Source organism: Solanum lycopersicum, chromosome 11 (assembly GCF_036512215.1).
Source record: "Solanum lycopersicum chromosome 11, SLM_r2.1".
Lineage (NCBI taxonomy): Eukaryota > Viridiplantae > Streptophyta > Magnoliopsida > Solanales > Solanaceae > Solanum > Solanum lycopersicum.
In genome coordinates, this window is record NC_090810.1 from 5,654,008 (window position 1) to 5,678,059 (window position 24,052).

Below are 24,052 nucleotides of genomic sequence, written 5' to 3' on the forward strand. Positions count from 1 at the left end.
TGATGTCCGAATCAATCTGTGACATCTAAATAATATTATTAAGCATTTATTATCTCTTTCCAATATGAGTATCAAGCGACTTTATCCACAAATACTTGAAATTATGGAAAAAATATCAATTAGCATTTTTTGTTTTCTAAGCTTCGTTTTCTTAATAATACTAATAATGTTTATATTAACTTTTGAGTCGAGAGTTTCTTGTAAACAATTTTTTTAGTTTTATATGTTTATAGTTAGGTCTATAAAATAAGACACATACCTCATTAATATTACGAGATATATGTTATTTTTTTATCAACATAAATATCGTACAACTCTAATCACCGAAAATTAGAAATCCTAATAGATTAGTGCATTAAAAAAAAATGAATAAGGCACAAAAAAAGAACCAGAAAACATGAGTGTCTGAGTCATTCCTAACAATATGACAAAATTTTGAAAAGTATCGTACTTTGTTTCCTCGAGCCATGAAATATAAAAAGAAACAAATACTATAATATAAAGTTTTGAATATTATTGCACAAAAATTATTTTACAAAAATTACTGTTATTTTCTTTGGGACAAGAAAAAGTTTACACCTTTCTCTATATCCAAGAAAGAAATTTCAAATAATGTTCATCTTTTTTTAATTTATTTCAAACCGTCCATGGATGACCCAAAAATTCTCTAAATTCCCATCTTATTATTAAAATAATTCATATAAATCTCATTAAAAAAAATTTTAATAATTTATTTCTATTAAACACCTAAATACAATACAAAACTTCTTATTAAATACTTTTTGTTCAATTCTTTTCATAATAATACTTTTTATTCTTTTCATAATAATACTTTTTTTCAAACTTTTTAAACGTTCATTATATTAAAATTTTAGAAGCTCAATTAATAAATTAAATAAATTTTCACCTTATCGGTAAGAGTCAGAATCAATCTCCTCCCTCATTTTTCTTTCCCATATCCCAAAAAAAGTGTATAACAAAAATATAGGTTAAAATCATTTAACTTTCTTTTTTCATTAAAAATATCTTTATATAAATAGATTTATCACTTAATATATGTTAAAATTTAAACCAAAATATCAAACAACACTTTATAATGTGTTTAAGCACTCAACAAGAATAGTCTTAATTAGAAATCTAAAATCTAAATGAAAAAGTTAACGATATACAAAAATAAATATTACTACAAATGATAATACAACAATCAATAAAGATCCAAGAAACTAGTAACCATAATGAAACTAAAAATTAAAATTAATCAAAATGAAGATGTTCATTTAAGCTATTAATATTTCACATTATCAACTATATGGTATTTTACATTTGGCCAAAAAAAGATAAAACCAAAATATTTCTTGGTATTACTTTCACTAAAATTTATTTATGTTTTAACCTAAACTACACCATAACTCCATAAGCAACATTTAACATCAAAGATATATATATACAAAATGTGAAAAATAAGAAGGAAAAAAAAACAATGAAGTTGATCATTCAAAATTACTACCCAATATTTTACATTGTGAAGTAAAAGGGTATTTTACAGACCAGAATTTCAAAAAAAAAAAAAAAACTATTATGAGATGATTAAAGTGGAAATGGAGATAGAAAAAAAATTAAAAATAAACCAACCTAAAATATTTTTTTGGAAAATTAATTCCAAAAAAATATTTTTTTTGTATTTAGGTCCAAACACTCCAAATCCTTTCACCAAGAAAACTCACAAACTTTCTTACGGTTCCCTTTTCGACTCCACCGGATTCTTCTTCGTAACCGCCGCCGCCGCCGCCGCCGGAAGTTTCCTCAATCGGGTCAGCTTGACCCGACCCGAATCCAGACACTGACCCGGAACCATTTTTGTTCAAAGATAACTCAGATGATGACTTTTTCAGCTCAGTAGAAGACCCAACATCACCATTAGATGACCCGTTTTGTTTCAGAGACGACCCGTTTTGCTTCAAAGATGACCCGTTTTTGTTTCTTCGTTCTTTTTTACTCTTTTCCTTTTTGCTCTGCAACCCATCTTCATAAGCATCAAGAATTTCATGAATAAGCTGTCGATTTGGTGAAGAATCCCATTTCACCCAATAACTCATATAACAGCTGAAACAATAGCAGTTAAACGAGCTCAAATGGTCAGCACCGCCATGAACGCCGCCGTGAGCAACGGCGTGTACGGCGGAAAAACTTTTCGAACCATTACCACCACCGGATTTCTCAGAACCTGAGTTGGGTGTAGCTGACTTGAAGTGGGTATTCCCCCGACTACCAGAAAACTCGCCGGAAACTTCGCCGGGAAAGTCGCCGGCGACGGGGTTTGAAGTTGGAGGAGATGGGTTTGAGGTGTTAGACTTGTGGGTAGTTCTCCGATTACCGGAAAAATCACCGGAAGAGCAAGAAATGAGATAAGCTAAGACTTGTTTGTCTTCTTGAGATAAAGCTGCAGCAAGAGTGAGAATAGCAACCGGTAAAAATGAAAGTTGGTCAGAGATTAAAGGAGGAGATGGATGAACTGTGCCTTTTCTGTAAAGTTTCTTCATAGTTTTTTTAATGATAAAAATGGAGAATTTGTTTTTTTTTGAGAGGTTTGAAGGTGGGGTAGTTAGGTAGGGTGGGTGGTGTAGAGAAGAAGAGAAGAGAGAATAAGGGTTTGTGGCTTGTGGGGACTTTGAAGAGTTTTTGGTAAGAGGAAATAGGGCATAGAAATTGATGACATTATTTTTTTAGAGGCTTAGTAAAATATATATATATTAAGTTGATAAAACTCTTTTAATTTATTAAAATAAATAAGTAAAATAAAATATCTATTTTTAATATAGGGATCGAGTAAATGAAGCAAAAGATATACTCCATCTGTCTCGTTTTTTATGTTATATTTTGAATTTCAAGAGTTAAACAAGTCTATCTTTGACAGTAAACTTTTTATAATCTTTTAAATATTTTGAATTATCATTTATTGTGACTCATAGTATTTTTTACGTAGTTTACAAATAAATAAATAAATTTCAAGAAAATTGAAGATTTCATGCGCAAATGTTCGGTTAAACTTAAATTATTTGGCTCTCAAAGCATAAAATGTGTCATATAAATTGAGACAGAGAGAGTAGTAATAATTGTAGCCATTTATCGATAAACCAATATATATTAATATACAAAAAAACTAACGTTTAGAATACAACAATAACATATTTAATAAAATTTCATTATATTGAGTCTGAAGAGGTTAGAGTATACATAAATTTTATATGTATCTCGTGAAGATTGAGAGATGTTTCTCAAAAAATATATGAAATAAAGATGGTTTTTTTTATTTTCAATATATTAAAAAAATTTGATACTTTTTTTTGTTATTGTTCAATTTATTTATCTTATTTTTTTCCCCAATTTATTCTAGAAAGAATGTCTCTTCTCTAATTTATCAATTTTATAATTTTAATATTTCACGTGAAATATTTAAGATACAAATACTTAAGATCAATATGTCTATTTTAGATTTAAAATCATAAACTTAAGAAATTAATATTATTTTGTTGAATTTTGCACTAATCAACTAAAAACATTTAAATTAAAAATGGAGAGAGTACCATATTAGTTCACTTAGGTAATGTTTCACTATAAAATAGAGCAAAGAGTTTTTTCTTTTTTAGGGTGGTAGGGTATGTGGTCTTTTTTTTTGTTGGGGGGTGGGGGTGGAACTTTTAACCCTATGGGGAGTATTTTTTTATTTTTTTAAAAGAGTTTAGGGCATCAATTTTTAAAAATTTTGATTGGTTATTTGGTTAATTTTGATTGGTTGATAGTTGGGTGCTATGGGTTGGACCCTACTTGTTACAGAATCTAATGATCAATTCTTCTTTTTTTTGCAGAATTTAACTTCTCTTTTCTCTCACTTCCCAATGAAGGGATGCATTCTTTTTTTTACTAGAAAAGAAATCTAATAGCTAAATTTTACAACAAAAAGATTCTATGTTGCATCAAATTTTAGTTTGGACATAAATTTTCAAGTTGAAGTTAAAAAAATTGAAGCTTTATAATTTGAGATTTTTTAAAATTTAAAATTGTGTTTGAACTTATATTTCGTTTGAATTTATTTTGATATTCGTGAGTGGAAGTTTGAAAAATAAAAAAGTTGATTTAATATTATGATCAAACAAATATTTAAAGATGTAGTTTCAAAATCTGATGGAGACACAATTATATCTTAAGAAATGTGATATATTCAATGTAAAATTTGGTAAAAGTTTATTTGAATCGAATGTTTATATAACAATAAACAACATTTTTAGTGTAATTCTACAAATGGAGCATAGAAAAAAATAACATGTACACCATAAAGTAAAGAGACTGTTTTCATATCGGATGTTTATAGCTAAATATGAGTCTTTCATAATGCGTATTCACCAGAAAGAATTTAATTTAAAATATTTTCACCTTAATTTTTAATTATTAAGATTAACATATTAATTGGTAGCATATAAACATAAGTATTTACAAGAAAAAATTGTAAAAACTTAGCTGCTTCAATTTTTGTACTCAATTTAGAAATGGAAAAATTGTTAATCGAAGCAAAGGGATTAAACTAGATAGAAAATTGGACCAGATAGTCAAGTCAATAAAAAATATTTATACCACTTTTATCAATAAATATATGGTAATTGCTGTGTCATTATAGTAGGGGAAATAAGAGTATATTTTTAGTAAAACCTACATTATTATATTTTTTTGGGGGCAAATTCTAAGGGTTTTGGTTGTACTATGAATAATTTGAGTTATTACTTTGAATAATTTTAAAAGAATTTTGATAAGATTCGATCATTAAAATTCAGAAGAATACGAGTAAAATTATAAATCTATCGATCTTTAATTAAAATTTTTGAATTTAATTTCTCAATTTAAAAAAGTAAATTAGATAGTCATAAATCATTCATGTTTGGAAAATTACCTACCAATATCACTCATGTTTGTTTTAGGACTACAATATCATCAACTTTGTCTGTTTACCTCAAAATATACTTGATATAAAAAAATACATTATTTTTCTCCTACTGAAGTGCCATGTCACATTTTTTAATTGATTATTAATATTTTTCTAATTCTTTTAAAGGACTAAAGTTGAAGAACTAGAGGAGCTCATATTATAGTTCTTGATGTAATTTTTTACTGGGTATAATATGTGGGTTTGTCTATTTTTTAAAAAAATCTATCTATATATAATAGGAGAAGTAAAAATGTCAGCACCACAAATATTCAAAAATTTTAATTTTTCTAAAGCATTTTAAATATGCTCTAAAAATACAAGTAAATATAGGAATTTTTAATATAGCTATTTAAAATAGAAAATAAAAGTTCTTTTGTCAAAAAAAACAAAACGGTAACAACAAAAAGTTGATGATTTTTAAATGCCTTTAATTTCAATTTTATTGAAAAAAAATGAAATTAAACTATTTTTTTTTATAAAAACAGTAATTGTTATTTAAGGGGAAAAATGAAAAATTTCAATGCTTCAAATTTCAACATTTAAGGTTAAAAAATGAAAACTGAAAATTGAATTATTTTATAAAAGAAATTGTAATGTCTATTTATATTTATCAATGTGATTTTAGGGAATGCTCCAACAAAATGGAACGTAGAAATATGTATCTAAGGAAAAGTGCACCATATAAAAACTATAATTATTATTTAAAAAATTAATTAAAAAATTTATGTTAAAAAATAATAATTATCATTAAAAAAAATTTAAAAACTTATTCTTAAAAAATAGTTAAAACAATCCATACTAGTTAGTTGTAGAAACGGGGTGTACTGTTTTTTCCATTCATTTTTGAAATTTATTTTTATATATCTAAAAAAACATTTTCAAAAAAACATAAACAGAAAACAGAATTTTTTTTTAAAAAAATATACTGCAACCTAACATTTATATAGGTCTAAAATATATTTTTTTTAATAATAAAAAATTAAATAATGTGACATGACATCCTAATAGGAGAAGTATAATGTATTTTTTGTGTCAAGTATAGTTTAAAAAAATAGATAAATAATCCTAGATAATTTTCCAAACACGAGTGATTATACGAGGAAATTATTCCAATTTAAAAAGTTGAGATGTATTATCCATTATTCTCAAAAGTGAAGCAATGATTTTCTCTTTTTCATGTTCGGTGCCAAATCCACTATTTTTTCACATACAATCATAGGTCATAATTAGTAATTATGGTAACTAAAAACTTAGTATTATCAGTATCATTTTTCAAAATATAGTCAGACTATTTGACTTATCCATCTTTACAATTTTCTTTTAAATTGTGTTACTATTATTTCTTATATTTCAATACACTCTGTTCCGTTTAAATTCTGCTTTATAAAATTACAGTGAATATGCGTTTTTAAAGTCTGTTTAGAAGTTTATATTCACGGAGTTAAAAAAGACAATATTGAAATAAGGGTAAAGTTATTTCCATGTGATTTATATTCACACATTCAAGCTGTGGAAGAGGCATTACTACTTGCATCAGAGTAGATTGTCTATGTTATACCCTTTGGGTGCGACCTTTCCTGAACCTTAAGTAAATGCAGGATGCTTAATGCATCGAGGTGGCAATAGATAGAAGTTAAAATTCATTAATCCCAACTATAATCCAACAGTTTTATTTTTTTTCGAAAAATTTCACAGCATTTCAACTATTAGTCCAATATTTCATAACTATTACAGTGGTTAATTGAGTGAAGAAAATACAGTACATTATAAACTCTCTTTGCTACAAATTTGTAGTAATATTTAAAGCAAGCTCACCACACAAACAATTAAGCAACATGTTTTGAGAATTCAGGAGGAGTTTGCTAGAATGAATTTTGAATCGAATATCGAGTTGATCTTCACGAGTTGCTCTGAAGACGAGTCTTGATCCATGATTCCAAGTACTTCAACTCCTCGTTGTTTATCGAATGAGCAAGACGAGGGTAAGCCTAACGGATATGGTAGACAACAATGGATTATTGGTGATACGTTTGTGAGAAAAACAAAGTAAAGATGAACGATTTGAGAGACACCAGTGATTACCTTGAATTCACAAGTCATACCAGCTCGCTCCAGGAAAGGCGGTCCTGCTTCTCCAGCTTCAAACAGTACGGTCTTATCAGCCATACCATGAGACCACAGAATAGGGGTCTGCTCGAAAAAATTTTGATATTAGAAATCAAGAAACATAAATCAAGCGGTAAGAGGAACATGTCCCGATTCAAATCCTACCACAGACAAATGCCTGGAATTTAAGTGGAGAATGATAGAGGAGCAGACAAATTATCCACCGAGTTTCGAATCATGCAACAGATAGCCCTTGGGGATTTGTTGGTTAGTAGAAAATAACTTTTGGAAATAACATGTCTTTCAATGCAACCACCATACATTTCTTTTTAAAACAACAATGGTATTCAGTTCAGGTTGCGGCACCTCGACTAGTTCCGCGGGTACCTGCTACCTCCCACCAACACAGCAAGCTTAAGTTAATGGAAAGAAATCACCTAGTATTTTTCTCCTAGAGAGATTTGACGTCACAATAGTTTATTTATCATAGTGTTCATATATACATCGTAAGTAGTGAAACAATTAGCAGATTAGGGATCATACTCCCTCCGTCCCAATTCAAGTGTCTTAGTTTGACTGGGCGTGGAGTTTAAATTAGGAAGGCGTAATTATTTGTAGATACTGAAGATTCCGTCACAGCAACCACCTTAAGAAAAAGAATAACATATGCCAACTTTGAAAAACAACTTCTAGAAAATTATAGAAGTTAGTATCAGACAAGTACCTTTTTAGCTTCAGGAGTTTGTTGCTCTAATATAGAAGCGTTAAAGGGGACCCATCCGCTAAACACGGCACCTCCTCCTAGAGTTTTTGGGTAAAGAAGAACACTTGCTAACGTCAAAGCACCTACCAAATTAAGATTTTTAGTATAATTCATGAGTTCCATTATTTAATAGCAATGCACAAACTTGCAACTGAGAGTGAAAGAGAGACCTCCTTGACTAAATCCGCATACAAAAACGTTATTAGGATTAGTGCCAGCTTCGATCTCTTTATCGATCATTGCATGAACATTCTTAACTGCTTTGAGCAAATCAGTCTCATCTTTTGGCGAACTCTGATACAAGGTATTAAACATTAAGTTATAAGGAGACAATATCAATAAGCGCAAGTAGAACTGTGTCTTTGTTTCTGAAATTCTTGGACAACATAAGCAGAGAATTTTGATGGAGGTAAGAAAGATAATTTTGGCATATATCAAAATATTCAATGACATGCTGGTATCACATATGACTTCTATGAGACATGTTATTGTTAACTGCATATACGTTAAGTGGAAAAAGTAATCCATATAATAAAGTTCTATCTTGGATATTTAAGTGTCATACTTGCAGATAATGCAGCTGGGCAAGATTACATGGAGAAGTTGAGAAAAGAGAGGATGAAAAGAGATGTAAGTGACCAGTGTTATCGAAAGCAAAAAGCACAAAAAAACTCCAAGGTCAGTTGGGGCTTTAAGCGCAAAGCGGAAATAAAGTGCGGGCGTCAATGAAAAAAGTCCAAAGAGAGAAGATAATATAAATATATTTTTTAGTCCAACACTAATAATTATTATCATGAACAACAAATATATGAACAAAGAAACTAAAAAACATAATTACGATAAAATGAAATACCAATTATTTAGTATTGGCCTCTTCAGAAGAGGCTTCTCATGGGCAATATAAAGTATGTCTAGGAACATTGATGACCACTCTGAAACACACATTAACGAGGCGAAGCACTTAATACATTTTGGGCCTCGCTTAGTGCTTAAGTACGCCTTTGACAACTGGAAATGAAAGGGGTGAAAGAGAAGAACTTACATCTGACACTGGTATTTCATGAATGTCAAACCATGACGGCATGACAGAACCATCTGCAGTAAAGTAAGACAAAAGAGAGATTAGATTTTAGATATTACCACCACTATTAGAGTGAAAAAATGGGCAATGCTACTAATGGCGGAGCCACATGCAATGAAGGGGAATTGAGTGTCCTTCACTGGGAAATGAAAAGAAAGATTCGGTGAAAAAGAAAGCCAGAATGGCATTATAGTATTTCAGTAACCAAGATGGCATTAGAAATCTTCTGTTCTTCTGAAGAACTTCCTTCCACCATTCCAAGATACTACATCATAAACTTCATGGAGAATGTTCTTTTCAAAAATATTAATGACATCATTGTCAATTGCACCTAGATCACCGCCAAGCTAATCTTGTTCTTAAGAAGCTATAGTTAACATCTTCATATGTAATTGTGCACAAATTACACTGCATATCCTATGTTTTCTTGTCGATATCTGCATACGTCCAGAATGAGATGCAAGATTATCTACACTACTAGCTAAGTATATCCTTCACGGAAGGATTGCTAACAGTATTTATTTGGAAGTCTTGAGCATTCATCTTAGTCATTTTAAGTGCTAAAGCTTCTCATCCTTGCCTGTAAAAGATAGTTCACTAACAAGAGAAATTACACTCGAAAAGCTAAATCCCTACCCATAGGAATAAATTCCCCCCCTTAAACCAACAACACCCCTCCCCTTTTTACCGAATTGAATGGAAAGCAAGGGACATGAAAAGAACTAATAGGTTCCTCAGAAACTCATTTGGTTAATTTCCCAGAATCAACAAACTACATCATTTGCTAAGTCACTTTACATTGAATATATTGTCCATTTTAAATATTATTTGGGATCCTCAGTACGAAATAGCACTGAAACCTATGTTGCTCATACTCTCCAAAAATGTTGCTGCACCCCTGTCGGATTCTCCAAAAGTGCAGTACTTTTGGAGAATCCGACACGCACCCGCCGACATTTCTGAAGAGTCCAAGCAACAAGACTGAAACAGAAGCTGCACATAATTTGACAAACACTAGTCTACCCAGCTCTCTCATCTCCTCTTACTGCAATTCTCTTATAAGGACCAGCCATATATAACAAAACCATTCACACCTCGAACATGAGCAACATTTCTGATTCAATCTGCCATAGCACATGGATCAAGTCTACATTGTAAGCAATCCTATCCACTAGACACTAAAACCAACTACTATAAAAATAACGACAATTACAATACACAACTTGCAACACAAATTTCAACAGAACTAATAGTAACAATTACAATACACAACTTGTTATATTATTTAACCCTAAAAACAAAAACTTCAACAGAACTAATAGTAACAATTACAATACACAACTTGCAACAAACAAAATTCAAGACTCTTGTGCGATAGATAATACGATGCAGAATCTGCAACACTAAGCCAAATTCAAGACTCTTTGCAGTAAAAACAACAACTACGACTTACTCCCTACAAACCCCATCCAACCATTTGACCCTGGAACTTCAATTCCAGCAGAAACAATTACAATACAACGTCAACTATAAACCAAATTCAAGACTCTCATGTAATAGATATTACTATTAATCAGTTGTGACCATAGATATTACATGCCACTAACCAATCCAATCAAAGAGTAGTCAAGAATGAAATCTTTGGTTCTCACCCACTTCATTGACCATTAGGCCCCCATTTGGCCCAAAAAGGCTGTTTACATGGTGATCAATACAGAACCAATAGAAACAAATAAAATACACAACCAGTAAGGTAGGCCAAAAATGGAATCTTTGTGCAAATAAGTAAATACCATATGGTCCAAAAATGCCAATTCCACAGTGATCCAGCAGAACCAAAAGAAACAAAACAACCCACCACCTATAATAACTAGATTAATTAGACTAAGTTACAGTTGCAAATAACTGGATTGGAAGGAGCAGACGGGAAGGACCATTTAGTGTTATTGAACTGAGGAGAAGTGAAGAATGTCTTGATAGGTTCATTTACAGTGCCAGAATCACCCCAAATCCCACCAAGAGCTAGGGCCGAAAATGGAATCTTTAAGTAATCTCAATCAACCATTTGGCCCAAAAATGTCAATTCCACTCTGATCACACCAGAACCAAAAGAAACAGAAACAACACACAACCAGTAACATACAAAGCACATCAAGTTGTTGGCCAAAAATGGAATCTTTATGCAATCAAGAAAACACCATTTAACCCAAAAATGTCAATTCCACAGTGATCACACCAGAATCAAAAGAAATAAAAACAACCCCACAACTTGTAATAACACAACAAATACATTGATTATACTGACTTACAGTTGCAAGTGACTGGCTTGGAAGGAGCAGAAGGGAAGGACCATTTTGTGTTCTTGAACTGAGGGGAAGTGAACAATCCCTTGATGGGTTCATTAGCAGGGCCAGAATCACCCAACCCATGTAGCCAAAGAATGAAACTTCTAGCCATGGCCTCAGAATTTTTTGGGGGAGATGAGTTTGTTGGTTCAATGAGTCGCACAAAGAAAATGGTGAAACCAAAAGTGATTAGAAGAACTAGAAAGGGTTTTAGTAATGGAACCAATTTCATCTTTGGTCTTCCAAAGGCCTATTCAGCATTCTTTATTGTAATTTTTTAAAAGAATGAAAGATTTTTAATTTTTTTTAAATATTTATTACGACGAGATGGGTTATTTTCGTGCATCTCAACTAATTTCACAAATCATCGCTTACTAATAATAAGTGTGAGGTAACTATACATGTTAATGCTAAGACATATAAGAAAGAATAAAATTACACATTGTGATATGACTTTTTTAAGTTATACTAAATATTTATTGTAAAACATCTGAATCGAAGTCAATGTCAATATTCATAAGAAATATTCCCACATGGTAGGTATAGATATGTTTTTGAAGTATATATGATGTTGCTTAAAAGGGAAATTTATATAGAGCTAGATCAAAATGGATAATTCGTATATGAATTTGAATCGTGACAAATATAGGTTATCATTTTTTATACAATGTTGGAGCAAATCTTATTGAGGATATTGAGTCACTAAGGCAATATATATTATATTCCTAATCAAGTAGGGTTGACAAGTTTTTAGGCTAATAAATTTTAAAAATTTCAAAATGTATATATACATTTTAAATAAATTTTAAATCGACATAGATTCACTAAACACATTGTAACAATACATTTCCAAAAGTTTTCACCAAACTCCCTTGTAATAGTATGTGACTTCCCTATAGTATAGATTCACCATACAACACTTAATTATGTTTGGCTGATTGGCTCATACATGAATATAGTGTTAAACTATTTAATACACCTAATTCTCATTGTATATATAGAGTTTGAACAAATATTAAATCATAAAAAATTTTTTAAAAAAATTATCAAATAATTTTTCGAGAAGTAATTTTTATAACTCAAATTTGTGATCTTCCCATCCAAACTCCTATTTTTTAATCAAAATCTTAAACCTACCCTAACCCAAACACTAAAACAAAATTATAAAAAAATTTGGATCATCTCAAACTATTAATATCAATACTTAATGTTACTACCAAACCTATATTATATAAAAATTGATTAAAATTAGCAAGTTGAAATTCTTTTGATAACTAAAGTCAACAAACTACTATAACTTTTACCAAAAATAATAATTAAATACTACAACATATTGCAAGGAAGAAATGTTTAAAATAATTCTTTTATTTGAATAATGTTTAAAATATTTTCGATCAATTTTATTTTTTTAAATTTTATTTGAGTATAAATATATTAAATCTTTGTCAATATTTAACAATTTTTGATCATTAAACTTAACAAAATAAATATATTCTAAGACAAAATTAAAACTCGCATTTAAAGATTTATTTTATAATTTTCGAATATATTTATCATATTTATAAAAGATTTATAACGTTTTGAAATTAAACCTTCGAATCAGTTACTAAACGAAAGAATCAAAATTGATTATTGGTATAGGTAGGGGACTATTTGTAAACATATTGTAAAAACAAGGGACTAGTTTTGTCACCTTCTCACATTAATTATATGACATAAATTTTTATTTATTTTCATCATAATATACGGAGAAGATTATACAGAGAATCTTCAGAAGCTGAGGTTTTTACTTTCATGGCGACTTCAAAGCTCCAGGCTCTATGGAATCATCCCGCTGGTCCAAAGACCAGTGAGTTTTTTTCTTCTTTTATTTCAAATTATTGAACAGAATTTTCAATTTTTTTTCTTTGATTTTAGATCTAATTTTTAGCACTTTTGAAATGGATATTTACCATCGAAACTTGATTGAGAAAATTCCATATTGTTTCTGTGTGTGTTTTTCACTTTTTGGTGTTTGATTGTTTATTTTTTTGGAGAGATTGAAGAAAAATTGAAAAGAAAAGAAAAAGATTAGATTTTTAGGTGATATTTTACTGTGTATGGTTGTTAGATTGTCATTTGTTGAATGATAAAGTCATATAACACATCAAAGTTGATGTAAATTGTACCAATATTGAGATTTTAATTTACAGATCTGTCAATTGAGTTTCTAAAGATTGGGGGAAAAGGCAAAGGTTGAGTGACTTTGTGTCTTAGGCCACATGTTCGAGGCAACGGAGAGTGTGGCCTAGTGGTCAATGAAACACTTGGTGCACATGTGATAAGTATCTCCTCGAATTAGTCGAGGTACGGGTAAGTTGGTTTGGACACTGCGGTTATCCAAAAAAATAAAAAAGGTCACAGGTCAAGACTAAGATATTTAAGTGGAGAAAGGTAGAGGATCATCCTCGAGTTTTGAAGGTTATGGCTGGCCCAAAAGGTCGGGTGATGGATTTCTTGGTCATTTAAAGTAAAATTTGTTAGAAGCTTTCAAGCCATTCGCATGTTCTGCTTCAGCAAAGTTTATGATTCACATCTTCAAGTGCCTTTTGATGCTATTATAATTAACACAATAAATAAAATGTATTTTTCACACTTATGTTTAGTGTTTGTTCAGAGTCTTATTAAATTGGTTAAGATTCGTAAGTCATTGCAAGGCTCCGTGTGAAAATGTCAAGTTCTACAGAAATGTTAATGATAAATTATTTGGTATTGGAATGAAATGAGCTCGAATGTGGAATGTTTATATAATGTTCATATGATTGATGTCAGCTAGTTGGGATTGAGGTGTAGACGTGTAGTTGATTGATTGATTGATAATGTAATGTATTTGTTGCTGCACATCAATGATAATCATTTATCCTTCATTGACAGATTCATAGTTTTGCAAAAAAAATTCTTCAGTTCTCTTTTTGGTGATTCTGTTTTTATGTATGGATGTTTTCATATGATGACTTGGAGGTTTGGAATCATTTAAATGGTTGGCTAAAGTTGCTATATTTCTTTGTGTTTTCCTATAGCTACTGCACTGTGTGTACAAACATACTTTTTTCTTGTTATTTTGTGGCTTCAGGTTGGTATATTTTACTTATCATTTTCTTTGTTAACCGATCTTTTCACTCGTCGTGGTCTTCTAGTTCATTTCTGGGCACCAACCTTCAAGTGGGGCATCAGTATTGCAAATATTGCAGACTTTGCTAAACCTCCAGAAAAGATTTCATATCCTCAACAAATAGGTATTTCTCACGTCTCACACTCTCTCTCTCTTAATGTAAACAAGCATAATTGGTCATTTTGTCATCAAGCTTAAACTTTTTATGATATAGTATCTTCCATTTGTTAGATCAACTAGGGTTTTCTGTTTGGTTTTAATTATAACATAACTTGCTTTGGTTATTGCAGCGGTTACAGCAACTGGAATTATATGGTCTCGCTATAGCTTGGTGATTACTCCAGTAAGTTCATTATTACTCTGAATCTCAGCAGAAGTTTACCTTTTTATGGTGTGATAGTATGATAAGCAAGCAAATAAATTCATTCTACGTTGTATTCTGCTGAATATTTATATTGGCTTTAGTATATGATTAATAGACAAAGTATATCCTTTTCACATTCAGTCTAGTTTTCATATCGTGTTAAAATCTTTATTCACCAGGCCTTACACTTTACCACAGACCTTCCCCCTACCTTTGCGGGGTAGGAAGCCTGTTTCTGATAGACCCTCTCGCAGTGTTGTGAATGGCGAGCGCCTCATCGCCAAAGGCGAGAGGCGAGGCGAGCCCTTCTCGCCATTCCACACTGAGGCAAGGCGACCCAAAAAAGGCGACCCATGGCGAGCTAATGGCGACAAAAATGGCGCCGCCTTTTTGATTTAAATTTTTTAAAAAGATTTGACTTAACAATATTAATCAAAATTAGGGTTTTTTTTGTTTATTTTCAAAATTTGCTGCTGCCCGACTCCTCTTCCCCTCGCAATCTCTTCGCCCCGACTCCTCTTCCCTTCACGATCTCTTCTATTGTCAAAATTTGCCGGTCGCATCTCTTCTCTTGTCCTCCATCATCTTCGAGTTGTTGCTTACCTGAGGTATACCTCTTTTTTTTCTTCTTCTTTTGATCTTTTCAGTTCTTCTTGAGTTCTTTTCTTCAAGAGTCGGATAGTTTTGAAGAAGAATAGACATTTAAAGTTTTAGTATTGTATTTTGAATTATTTGGTCTTTAAAGTTTTACTACTATTGGTTTTTGAATTGAATATTTGCTAATATGTGTTATTACTATTAAGATTTTGGATATTTATATATGCAATTAAATATTTTTAATCTTTGGTGTTAATTGGCGCCTTAATTCAAAAAGGCAAGCGCCTCGCCGCTCGCCTCGCCGCGTGGCGAGGCAGGTCCTTGTCGCCTCTCGCCGTCCAAAACACTGCCCTCTCGGCTCCAAAGAAAAGTAACACTTTATCTTATAGAGGAAATAAATATTAGTACACCACTTGTAGGGTGTCATCACTTATACTTCCCATGGCACTCTCAACAATGGTTGAATATTTATCTTTATACGTTCTTACGGAGTGTTTTCATTCAAGTAGCTTTTAGTAGATCAAGTTGCAGCAAAGTAGGTAGTGAGTATAGCTTCTAGACAAGGTCAAGATGTTTGAAGTGAGGACTAGGTGAGGATTGGGGAAGGGATATGAAGTTATGAACAGAGAATTGTACAACGGAATGTTTGAGTAGTACATGTATATTGAAGCAAAGCTGTGCTCTCTCTTTTTCTGCCACCAACTCCTTACTCCTTCCGCAGAGGATATTGGGGATGGGTGGGTTTCCTTGATTGGCGACAACAGGGAAGTTAAAAGGAAGAAGAGAGAACAAGTCTATCTTCCACCTACACTTGCTTTCATCCTTGCATGGCTTGAAACTAAACAGCTACTACTGTCTTGTACTCTTCCTCTTTTGAAAGTTGTTGATTTTGTGTCTTTGTAACTGATGTAAGTTTTTTCTATATGGCCACAATCTAAAAAGTGAATATTTACCGTCAGAGCAAAAGTATAAAAGAGATCAACCCCAACGTCATCTTAGAGAAAAAAAAGTGTTTTTGTTATCATAGAGAAAAGTGTAAAAGAAGAGCTCTAAGGTCCCAAAAAAAAGAAAAACTTTTCTTGAGTATTTGCAATGAACAGATGAAAAAACAGATAAAATAGAATCAAAACAAGCTGTGGGGCATTAGTCTACTTCATTTCCCAGCTTGCATTATGACTTTGATGCATGATTTCCTTTACTAGCTTCTTGATTTATGTCTTCGTTTTCTCTTATCTTGTAATCCATACTTCCGAATTGCAGAAAAACTGGAACCTCTTTAGTGTAAATGTGGCAATGGCTGGAACAGGCATATACCAGCTTTCACGAAAAATCCGGTGAGTCAGTTCATGATAGGGAATCCCCTCTCTTATACCTTTTTTTTCCGTTATAAACCCCATTCGTTTTTCTTGATTCAGTAGACATTTTTGTTGCAACTATGACTTAGTTTTTTTTTCGGGATTCAGGAATGATTATTTCAACGAGGAGCAACAACCCACGCTAGCTAAAGAATGATGATGAAAATTGTGATTATTCAGGATCATCTTACTCCTGAGCTTTGAATATTGTTCTAGCAATTTGATGTTTTACTTCTTCCTTCTGATATCACCGTTAATGTGAGACAAGTAATTGAGTGAATAATAACAGTTAATAATTCCATTTGTCTCAAATTACTCGAGCTCAACTATATGAATCATCTTTTAGGGAACTCTCACATATAGTCACTTAAAACTAGCTTAATTACCCTCCATAACTATAGTTTGATAATTACACTTCGTAGCTACATGTTATATGGAGGATAGAGGCGAGCGAGATCGAGAGAGAGCAGAGAAGTGAGAGGGAGGGAAAAGAATAGGAGAAAGGTGAATTATATATGTATATCAGTTAGATAATTGTATATTATACATATGTATTTGTATATATGACGAGTGAGATTGAGAGAAGGAGGAGAGGCGAGCGAGACTGGGAGAGGGAGGAGAGAGGACAAAGAGGTGAATTATATACATATAATTGTATATTATACATATGCATTTGTGTATATGACAAGCGAGATTGGGTGAGGGAGGAGAGAGGCGAGCGAAGGGCAAAGAGTGGGGAAAAAGTGAATTGTATATGTATATCAGTTAGATAATTGTATATTGTACATTTGTATTTGTATATTTAGGCGAATTATACATATAAAAGTGACTAATTATGTAAACTCGAAATCAGCTCACGTAAGTTAATAGCAAACTATAGTTATGATGAGTAATTAGATAGTATAAATTTGTTTAACCACTTAATGACTTTCACATATAGCAAACATAAAATTCATATTTGTATGATATAACAAAGTTTGCATAATTACACTCCATAACAGACTTATATATGTATAATTCACTATACATATACTATTGAAGCGAATTGTATAAAACGAGAAAGAGAGAAATTATATACAATTTGAATTGTATAAAATGAGAAAGTGAGAAAGGCAAAATTGAATTGTATAAAATGAGAAAGTGAGAAAGGCAAAATTGAATTGTATAAAACGAGAAAGAGAGAAATTATATACAACTTAAATTTGTATAAAACGAAAAAGAGAGAAATTATATACAACTTAAATTTGTATAAAACGAGAAAGAGAGAAAGGCAAAAGAAACTGAGCAGGGGAATATACAATTGAATTGAATTGAATTGTATAAAACGAGAAAGAGAGAAATTATATACAATTTGAATTTGTATAAAACGAGAAAGGCAAAAGAGACTTGGCAGGAAAATAATTGTAATGTATAATCATAAGTGTATAGGACGAATATATATGTAATTATTTGCGTTTATACAATTTTTTCTTGCTTTACACAATTAGAAAAACAATTTATACAATTTTATTGTATAAAGCGAGAAAGGGAGAGTGGCGAGCGAGAACATGAGCGAGAGAGGGACTGACAAACAGTTTGCTATGGAATACAAATAAATTAAAGGGTAACTTCTATATTTATTTTATATTTTAGTTTGTCATTCTATACAATTATTCCTTCCTAAAAATCTTGGAGATTGAATATTAGTTTTAATTTTTTATTTTCATTCAAACTCCTCTCAAGAATGAAAGAAAGAAAAAAATAAAATTAAAATAAGAAACTCAAAAAATAATTGATATGTAAAAAAAAATCAAATATACCTATAATTGCTAGATGGATTATATATATGTATTAGATAAGTATGACTCGTGCTAGTATGAGTCCAACGTGTTGACTTATTCGTAGTCTAAAATTGACTAACATAAATAATCAGATCACATATAAAACTTATTAGTATTATAATAAGATATAACTTCATCATGAATAAAAATAAAATTACTTTCAAATAACTGAATGAGAAATATGATAATTTTAAGGCATATGACAAAAACATGAAGACTTTTCTCTATATATTTTTAAAAGAAATATTACGTAATTATATATGACAAAAGATTATTCTATTTACATTTCATTAACTCACCACCTATGGACTAATGAGTGGAACAATTATATATATTTTACCCTTAAATATATAGAAGGATATTATTAGAAAGTAATACTCTCTCTCAGTTCATTATTAATTGTCATATTTTTTATTTTTAGAGTTGAATTATAAAAAATTTGATTGATATATTTTTTCATCATACGTAAAAAGTTGCAATGTATAATATTTTTCTTATAGTTTTTTAATATCTAAAGTTTTTGTTTAAAGTATCGAATCAATGTAATCTAATTCAATTTTAAAAATAAGTCAAATTCACTTTCAGAAAACGTAAAGTAACAAATAAAAGTGAACGGAGGGAGTGAGATTATTTTGGAAGAAGAAGAAGAAACGTATACAAATTATAAATAGCAGATGTTATCATGTTAAAGTGGCATGTAGTTTATTATATTCACTCCTCCTATATTCTTATATTCTTTAATCTTTATTGTTTATTAATTTTAATTATTTAATATTGTCTTTAGGCAAACTTTTTCATTGATGAATATGACTATCATATTTTTGGACGAAGGAGGGGACGTTATAATGATCAGTTCATGAAATGGAACCTTACAACTATAGCTAGGAATTAATAGATTCAAAAATATTATTCAACAATAGATATCATGTGTAATCGTAAAATATATATATATTTTACCTGTCCATTCTACTTTCAATGAAACTATATAATGGCTATGTTGTCATTGTTGTAGTTCTTACTCCACCATAGTTATTGTGATACTTACCGCGGTTACTGTGGCAATTTGATAAATGAAGCTTGAATCATTTATCATTTCTTTCTTGCAATTTCAGTTACAAAATCAGCTAAACTTTAAAAGTTGCATTAAAAAAATTGTTCTCCAGTTGTGCTATTACTTTTGTGCTTCATATCTTTAGTAAACAATTGTGATAAACTACACAGTGTGCATGCCTATAATTAAGCTGAACAAACTACACAATCGATGACAAAAAGCTGAACACGACAATGGGGTTAGATGGGGCGGGGCAGGGCAAAGCGGAGATAAACCTTAGAAGAGGAAGACTTAACACCCTGCCCCGCTGCCATCTCTAGTTCACTTTGTCCAATTTATCCTCTTCGGTCTGAATGGTTTTCGAGTCAGCATCTTTTTCCTCCTGACCCGTGGATTCCAGAGACAAGTCCAATGTGTTTTCATTTAAATCTTGTCTTTCTGGAGGTTTATCCTCTGGATCCTGATGTTTAAAAAAGCAATTAGAAGAAGCTCATATGTATTATACTTGCAAAGTTACAGAACACAGCACCAGGAACAAACAAAACAAAGAAAGTATACTATTGTTCTCATTTTCGAAGAAAAAAGAGGCGAGAGGGGAAAACTTTCTGTTCATATCCAGCAATATAAAAAAATAATTAGTGTTACTTGAAACAATATCCTCCATCCCTGATCCCTCAAATCAAATGAAATATCTCTCTTTTAGGCCCCTCTATGTTTGTCTCTATTCCTCCCTCCAAACTGCAGCATTTCTTTCTCTTTACCCAATAGAAAGCACCATATTAGTTCTCTTCGCAGCGACTTCTGATTCTAAGCAGCATCACGAGTTTTTGAAAGGGACAATAGAAAACCCCAAGTAAACATTGATATATGATCCTACCTCCATCTCTTCTTTGGCCCCAAAATCATCATTAGTTCAAGAAACTTGACAGATGAAACCATTTTCTACTGGCATATTAGGAGGCTTTCATTATTCTTTTGGTGAGTTTGTTTCTTTTGTGATTTTTTTTGAGACAATTTTTTTTTTTTGGAGACAGTTCTTTTGTGATTAAATAAACCAATTAACACATCTGTTTCTATCCATAGCAGGATATGTTCTTTTAGACAGATTATTCTGAAGTCTTTGAAAGATCAACCAAAAACTTGATAACACAAAAAGACTACAACATGCTCAAAGAATGGAGATAGGAAATAAATGGTACACCAGTCAATTATGTACCTGATTTTCTTCCATCGGCACATCATTGATGTCAGGTTTTTCATCACAATCATCAGCTTGAGATGTTGGCTCCCCGGTATTTGCATCAGCCACTATTGGTTTAGCTTCATCCTCATCCTGGTCTGATGTCTCATTATTTTGATTTTCAAGCAGAGCAACCTATCTCAACCAGTTTAAAAATGAAAATCGTTATTTCATTTTTTTATGGGGATTAACAAATATATGAAATTATTATCAATTGGCAAAAATCAGAACTATTTCCTTTGTGATGAACTAGAAACAATCCTGACTGAGGAAAAATATATAAAAATCATTTTGGCAATTCCCAGATTACTCAAGTACAACAACAAGACCAATCTGTTAAAAGGTAAATACAGTATCAGGTGTGATAAGTGACGAGAGTAGTATCAACCCTCATCAATGACGAGTGACGATTACTAACACGGGAAAGGAAAAATATTCAAATGCCAAATGAAAAGAAAGATCAGGTAAACTATTTGATAAGAAAATTGACAAGCCCTATGTTCTTAATTAGCAGTTGACTTAATTTGGCATTACCTCCTTACATCCACCAAACATAAGAGAGAGTTTATGACAACAGAAGCAAAACTGTTAAAAACTAAATAACTGTTCTCCTTTGATTGCACGAATTCACAGCATATCTTGGAGGTACTAAATAAGGGACCAGTACGAAGCAACAACAGTGGCTCATATTATAATGGCTTCACCTTGCTACTAGAGGAAATCTACAAGTTAAATCATCTCTTCAGGTTTCAAACTACCAACAAAAAAGCACAAAAGCGCACATACACTCAAAACAGAATCAGGAATTGAAGGCATCAATCTTCATACACACTCTCGGTCTGTCTCTCCACTAATACACTCACTCTAACCATAACATATTTGAAATTTTATGTTGTTAACTTTCTTGACCGTTCTGATGTATAGATAGTCCCCACATCGACATGAAAAAATAGCAAGCGACATAAAAGAACAAGTTAAGGATGTACGGATATCCAGAAGTACTTCCATTGCTTGCACCATGTTTTATGGACACGTGGTATATGGGCAACTGAGAACGGACAAGACAAAAAGATTGAGTCTTACATACTTACGATAACTTCTGTCAACAAAAACTTAGTAGATAGCAAAACCACTATTCAAAAATGATATAACATCAACGAGAGATGTATCCAGCACCAGAACCGCTTTTCAGATAAAAAACTTGCAGCCTATGAAGTACCACAGTTATATAGTTCTCACACCTCAATCGAGTTGGTACCTTCTACATCTTTTTCTCAGTTCCACACCTTGTCAACCTAAATAACTTAGCAAATTCCCAAATCTCACATTTTAAAACTAAAATTAGCTTTTGTGTTTGATCAAAAGCAATATATAACAGCCCCTTAGCTGTGCCATTTGATGTCAGATCTACACGAAACATGACAAACCCGTCAACCTTACTCACAACTAAACCAATTTCTCCACTTCTTCCCAAACAACCAAACAGTAATATCAATACATTATTTTCAAATCCCTGTCTATTTACCTTGTTTTCTAGGTTCAGTACCTTGCTTTCAAGTAACTAGACTGTGTAAATAACACATACTCAATGTAATTCCACAAATAGGGTTGAGGAGGATAGAGTGAATGCAGACCTTACCTACCTAGTAGAGAGGTTGTTTCCGACAGACCCTAGACTTAAAACAAGCATTTCCAAGCAATCTCAAAGAGTACAAAAATGAGGACACTGACAACAACAAAATAATGTGAAATGGAGAGCATACATAATATATAAGGGATAGAATAGTAATCACAACAAAATAATGCGACAATCGAAGCATAAAAAAACAAAAATGATAACCAAAATCAAAGAACAAGAAACCACCAATGATGTCAACTAATATATCTTTGGTGAATTTGATGCCCAAAATGAACTAATTTCACTTCTAAAATCGTGCAAAACATAATGAGATTCTCGCTTGAGTTTGCACTCCCAAACGCGATATGCAGGTAAAGGATTTGTTCAAACAATGGGCGGATCTAGGGGTCCGAGAACACCTTCGAAAAAATATTACACGGAATATAAAAGTTTTTAATTTAAATGTATATATAGATATTGATTCAAAATTCAATTTGAGGTTCTAAATTCAAATCTCGAACGCTATATTTTTATTTTTCGAATCTCCTTATTAAAAATCCGAAATCTGGAGACCTTTAGCCCAAATAATTCTCCGCCACCAAATTAATTTTCATCCCTAAATAGAATGGCGTTATATTTAATTTTTAAAAATAAGAAAAAGTAAATCATGTACAGTTCATTGTTTAAATAGCTCAACATTGAAAATTTAAAATACACTACAGTAAACAATTGATCTATATAATCAGCAGTAAAAATCATTTAAAAAAAATTAGTTTATTACCGGAATATACTTGAATTTACGTTTGGGAGGTTCCTCGATCGGAACGTCATCGTCCTTATCGGGGCTTTTGGAATCGCCATCCTTATCGGCGCTACTGTTATTGTTGTTGTTATTTTGGCTGGCAGTAATCGGAGTCCACTTCAAAAACACGAGATGAGAGACATTACTGCCATTAACTCTGCCGTTAGCGGCGGTCGATTGGTGATTGTTTTTGCTGGAGCTGACGTGAACCCATTTCTTCTTCCATCTCCGAACCGGACCGGTAAATACAGTGGTCGGACCGTACCTAGTTGATGAACGGCCGAATCTGGCACCTACTCCTTCCATTCACGGTGGCGTATCGGTGGTAACTCACGGCGGAGAATTATTTTCCGATCCCGGAATATTTAATTATTTTTATTTTTTTGATCTATGGGTATTTATAGCTTCGCTTTCTGAGTGATCAAGTGTGTGAAGGTCTATGATAAGGAATTTAGGAGTTATCTGGACCGTTGATTAATGTTTGTTTTTAGCATTTTTATACTAATTTGGAACTTTAGTTGTATTATTAAGTATGTATTTAAATAATTTTATGGCTTGGTTAAGATAATCGAATCCACTAATTATATGAATGTAATAGAAAAGAAGGTCTAATAAGGAAGTCAAATCTTTTTTTTTTTTGGGAAGAGCCATAAACACTTTTTAAATATTCGATTTATTTAATCAAATTTAACTCTACAAATTATTTCCAACTTTTATATGAGCAATTGAATTATGATAATCTAAGACTTTTTGAATAATGATTTTAGAATTATCATCTAAT

At 31.6% G+C, this 24,052-nt stretch overlaps 4 protein-coding genes across 4 annotated transcripts; 1 reads left to right on the forward strand and 3 right to left on the reverse strand.

Moving 5' to 3' along the window:
* Positions 1 to 1,468: 1,468 nt before the first annotated feature.
* On the reverse strand, positions 1,469 to 2,718 carry LOC101251436 (uncharacterized). Its single transcript, XM_069291271.1, has one exon. It carries the CDS (start codon positions 2,538 to 2,540, stop codon positions 1,683 to 1,685), a length of 858 nt encoding a protein of 285 aa, XP_069147372.1. The 5' UTR covers positions 2,541 to 2,718; the 3' UTR covers positions 1,469 to 1,682.
* Positions 2,719 to 6,621: 3,903 nt separating this feature from the next.
* LOC101251737 (probable carboxylesterase SOBER1-like) lies at positions 6,622 to 11,555 on the reverse strand. Its single transcript, XM_004250202.5, has 6 exons — positions 11,238 to 11,555; positions 8,890 to 8,942; positions 8,018 to 8,141; positions 7,809 to 7,930; positions 7,061 to 7,168; positions 6,622 to 6,966 (listed from the first exon to the last, which is right to left on the reverse strand). Exons 1-6 carry the CDS (start codon positions 11,503 to 11,505, stop codon positions 6,877 to 6,879), a joined length of 765 nt encoding a protein of 254 aa, XP_004250250.1. The 5' UTR covers positions 11,506 to 11,555; the 3' UTR covers positions 6,622 to 6,876.
* A 1,175-nt stretch (positions 11,556 to 12,730) lies between these two features.
* LOC101252040 (mitochondrial pyruvate carrier 4) lies at positions 12,731 to 17,052 on the forward strand. Its single transcript, XM_004250203.5, has 5 exons — positions 12,731 to 13,122; positions 14,450 to 14,548; positions 14,715 to 14,767; positions 16,646 to 16,719; positions 16,849 to 17,052. The coding sequence occupies exons 1-5, from the start codon at positions 13,068 to 13,070 to the stop codon at positions 16,895 to 16,897; spliced, it is 330 nt and encodes a 109-aa protein (XP_004250251.1). The 5' UTR covers positions 12,731 to 13,067; the 3' UTR covers positions 16,898 to 17,052.
* A 2,570-nt stretch (positions 17,053 to 19,622) lies between these two features.
* Positions 19,623 to 23,841, reverse strand: LOC101252348 (uncharacterized). The gene is made up of 3 exons (XM_004250204.5): positions 23,251 to 23,841; positions 20,828 to 20,986; positions 19,623 to 20,071 (listed from the first exon to the last, which is right to left on the reverse strand). Exons 1-3 carry the CDS (start codon positions 23,575 to 23,577, stop codon positions 19,928 to 19,930), a joined length of 630 nt encoding a protein of 209 aa, XP_004250252.1. The 5' UTR covers positions 23,578 to 23,841; the 3' UTR covers positions 19,623 to 19,927.
* Between the last annotated feature and the right edge of the window lie 211 nt (positions 23,842 to 24,052).

Excerpts from the sequence above, each read along its gene's own strand:
- LOC101252040 (XM_004250203.5), top strand. The coding sequence starts at position 13,068 with ATGGCGACTTCAAAGCTCCAGGCTCTATGGAATCATCCCGCTGGTCCA. Across the intron at positions 14,768-16,645 it reads ATAGCTTGGTGATTACTCCA|AAAAACTGGAACCTCTTTAG; the intron begins GTAAGTTCATTA and ends TCCGAATTGCAG. Across the intron at positions 16,720-16,848 it reads CAGCTTTCACGAAAAATCCG|GAATGATTATTTCAACGAGG; the intron begins GTGAGTCAGTTC and ends TTCGGGATTCAG.
- LOC101252348 (XM_004250204.5), bottom strand. The coding sequence starts at position 23,577 with ATGGAAGGAGTAGGTGCCAGATTCGGCCGTTCATCAACTAGGTACGGT. Across the intron at positions 20,987-23,250 it reads GTAAATTCAAGTATATTCCG|GTTGCTCTGCTTGAAAATCA; the intron begins GTAATAAACTAA and ends TGGTTGAGATAG. Across the intron at positions 20,072-20,827 it reads TGCCGATGGAAGAAAATCAG|GATCCAGAGGATAAACCTCC; the intron begins GTACATAATTGA and ends TTTAAACATCAG.
- LOC101251737 (XM_004250202.5), bottom strand. The coding sequence starts at position 11,505 with ATGAAATTGGTTCCATTACTAAAACCCTTTCTAGTTCTTCTAATCACT. Across the intron at positions 7,931-8,017 it reads ATGCGGATTTAGTCAAGGAG|GTGCTTTGACGTTAGCAAGT; the intron begins GTCTCTCTTTCA and ends TTAATTTGGTAG. Across the intron at positions 6,967-7,060 it reads GTATGACTTGTGAATTCAAG|GCTTACCCTCGTCTTGCTCA; the intron begins GTAATCACTGGT and ends CATATCCGTTAG.
- LOC101251436 (XM_069291271.1), bottom strand. The coding sequence starts at position 2,540 with ATGAAGAAACTTTACAGAAAAGGCACAGTTCATCCATCTCCTCCTTTA.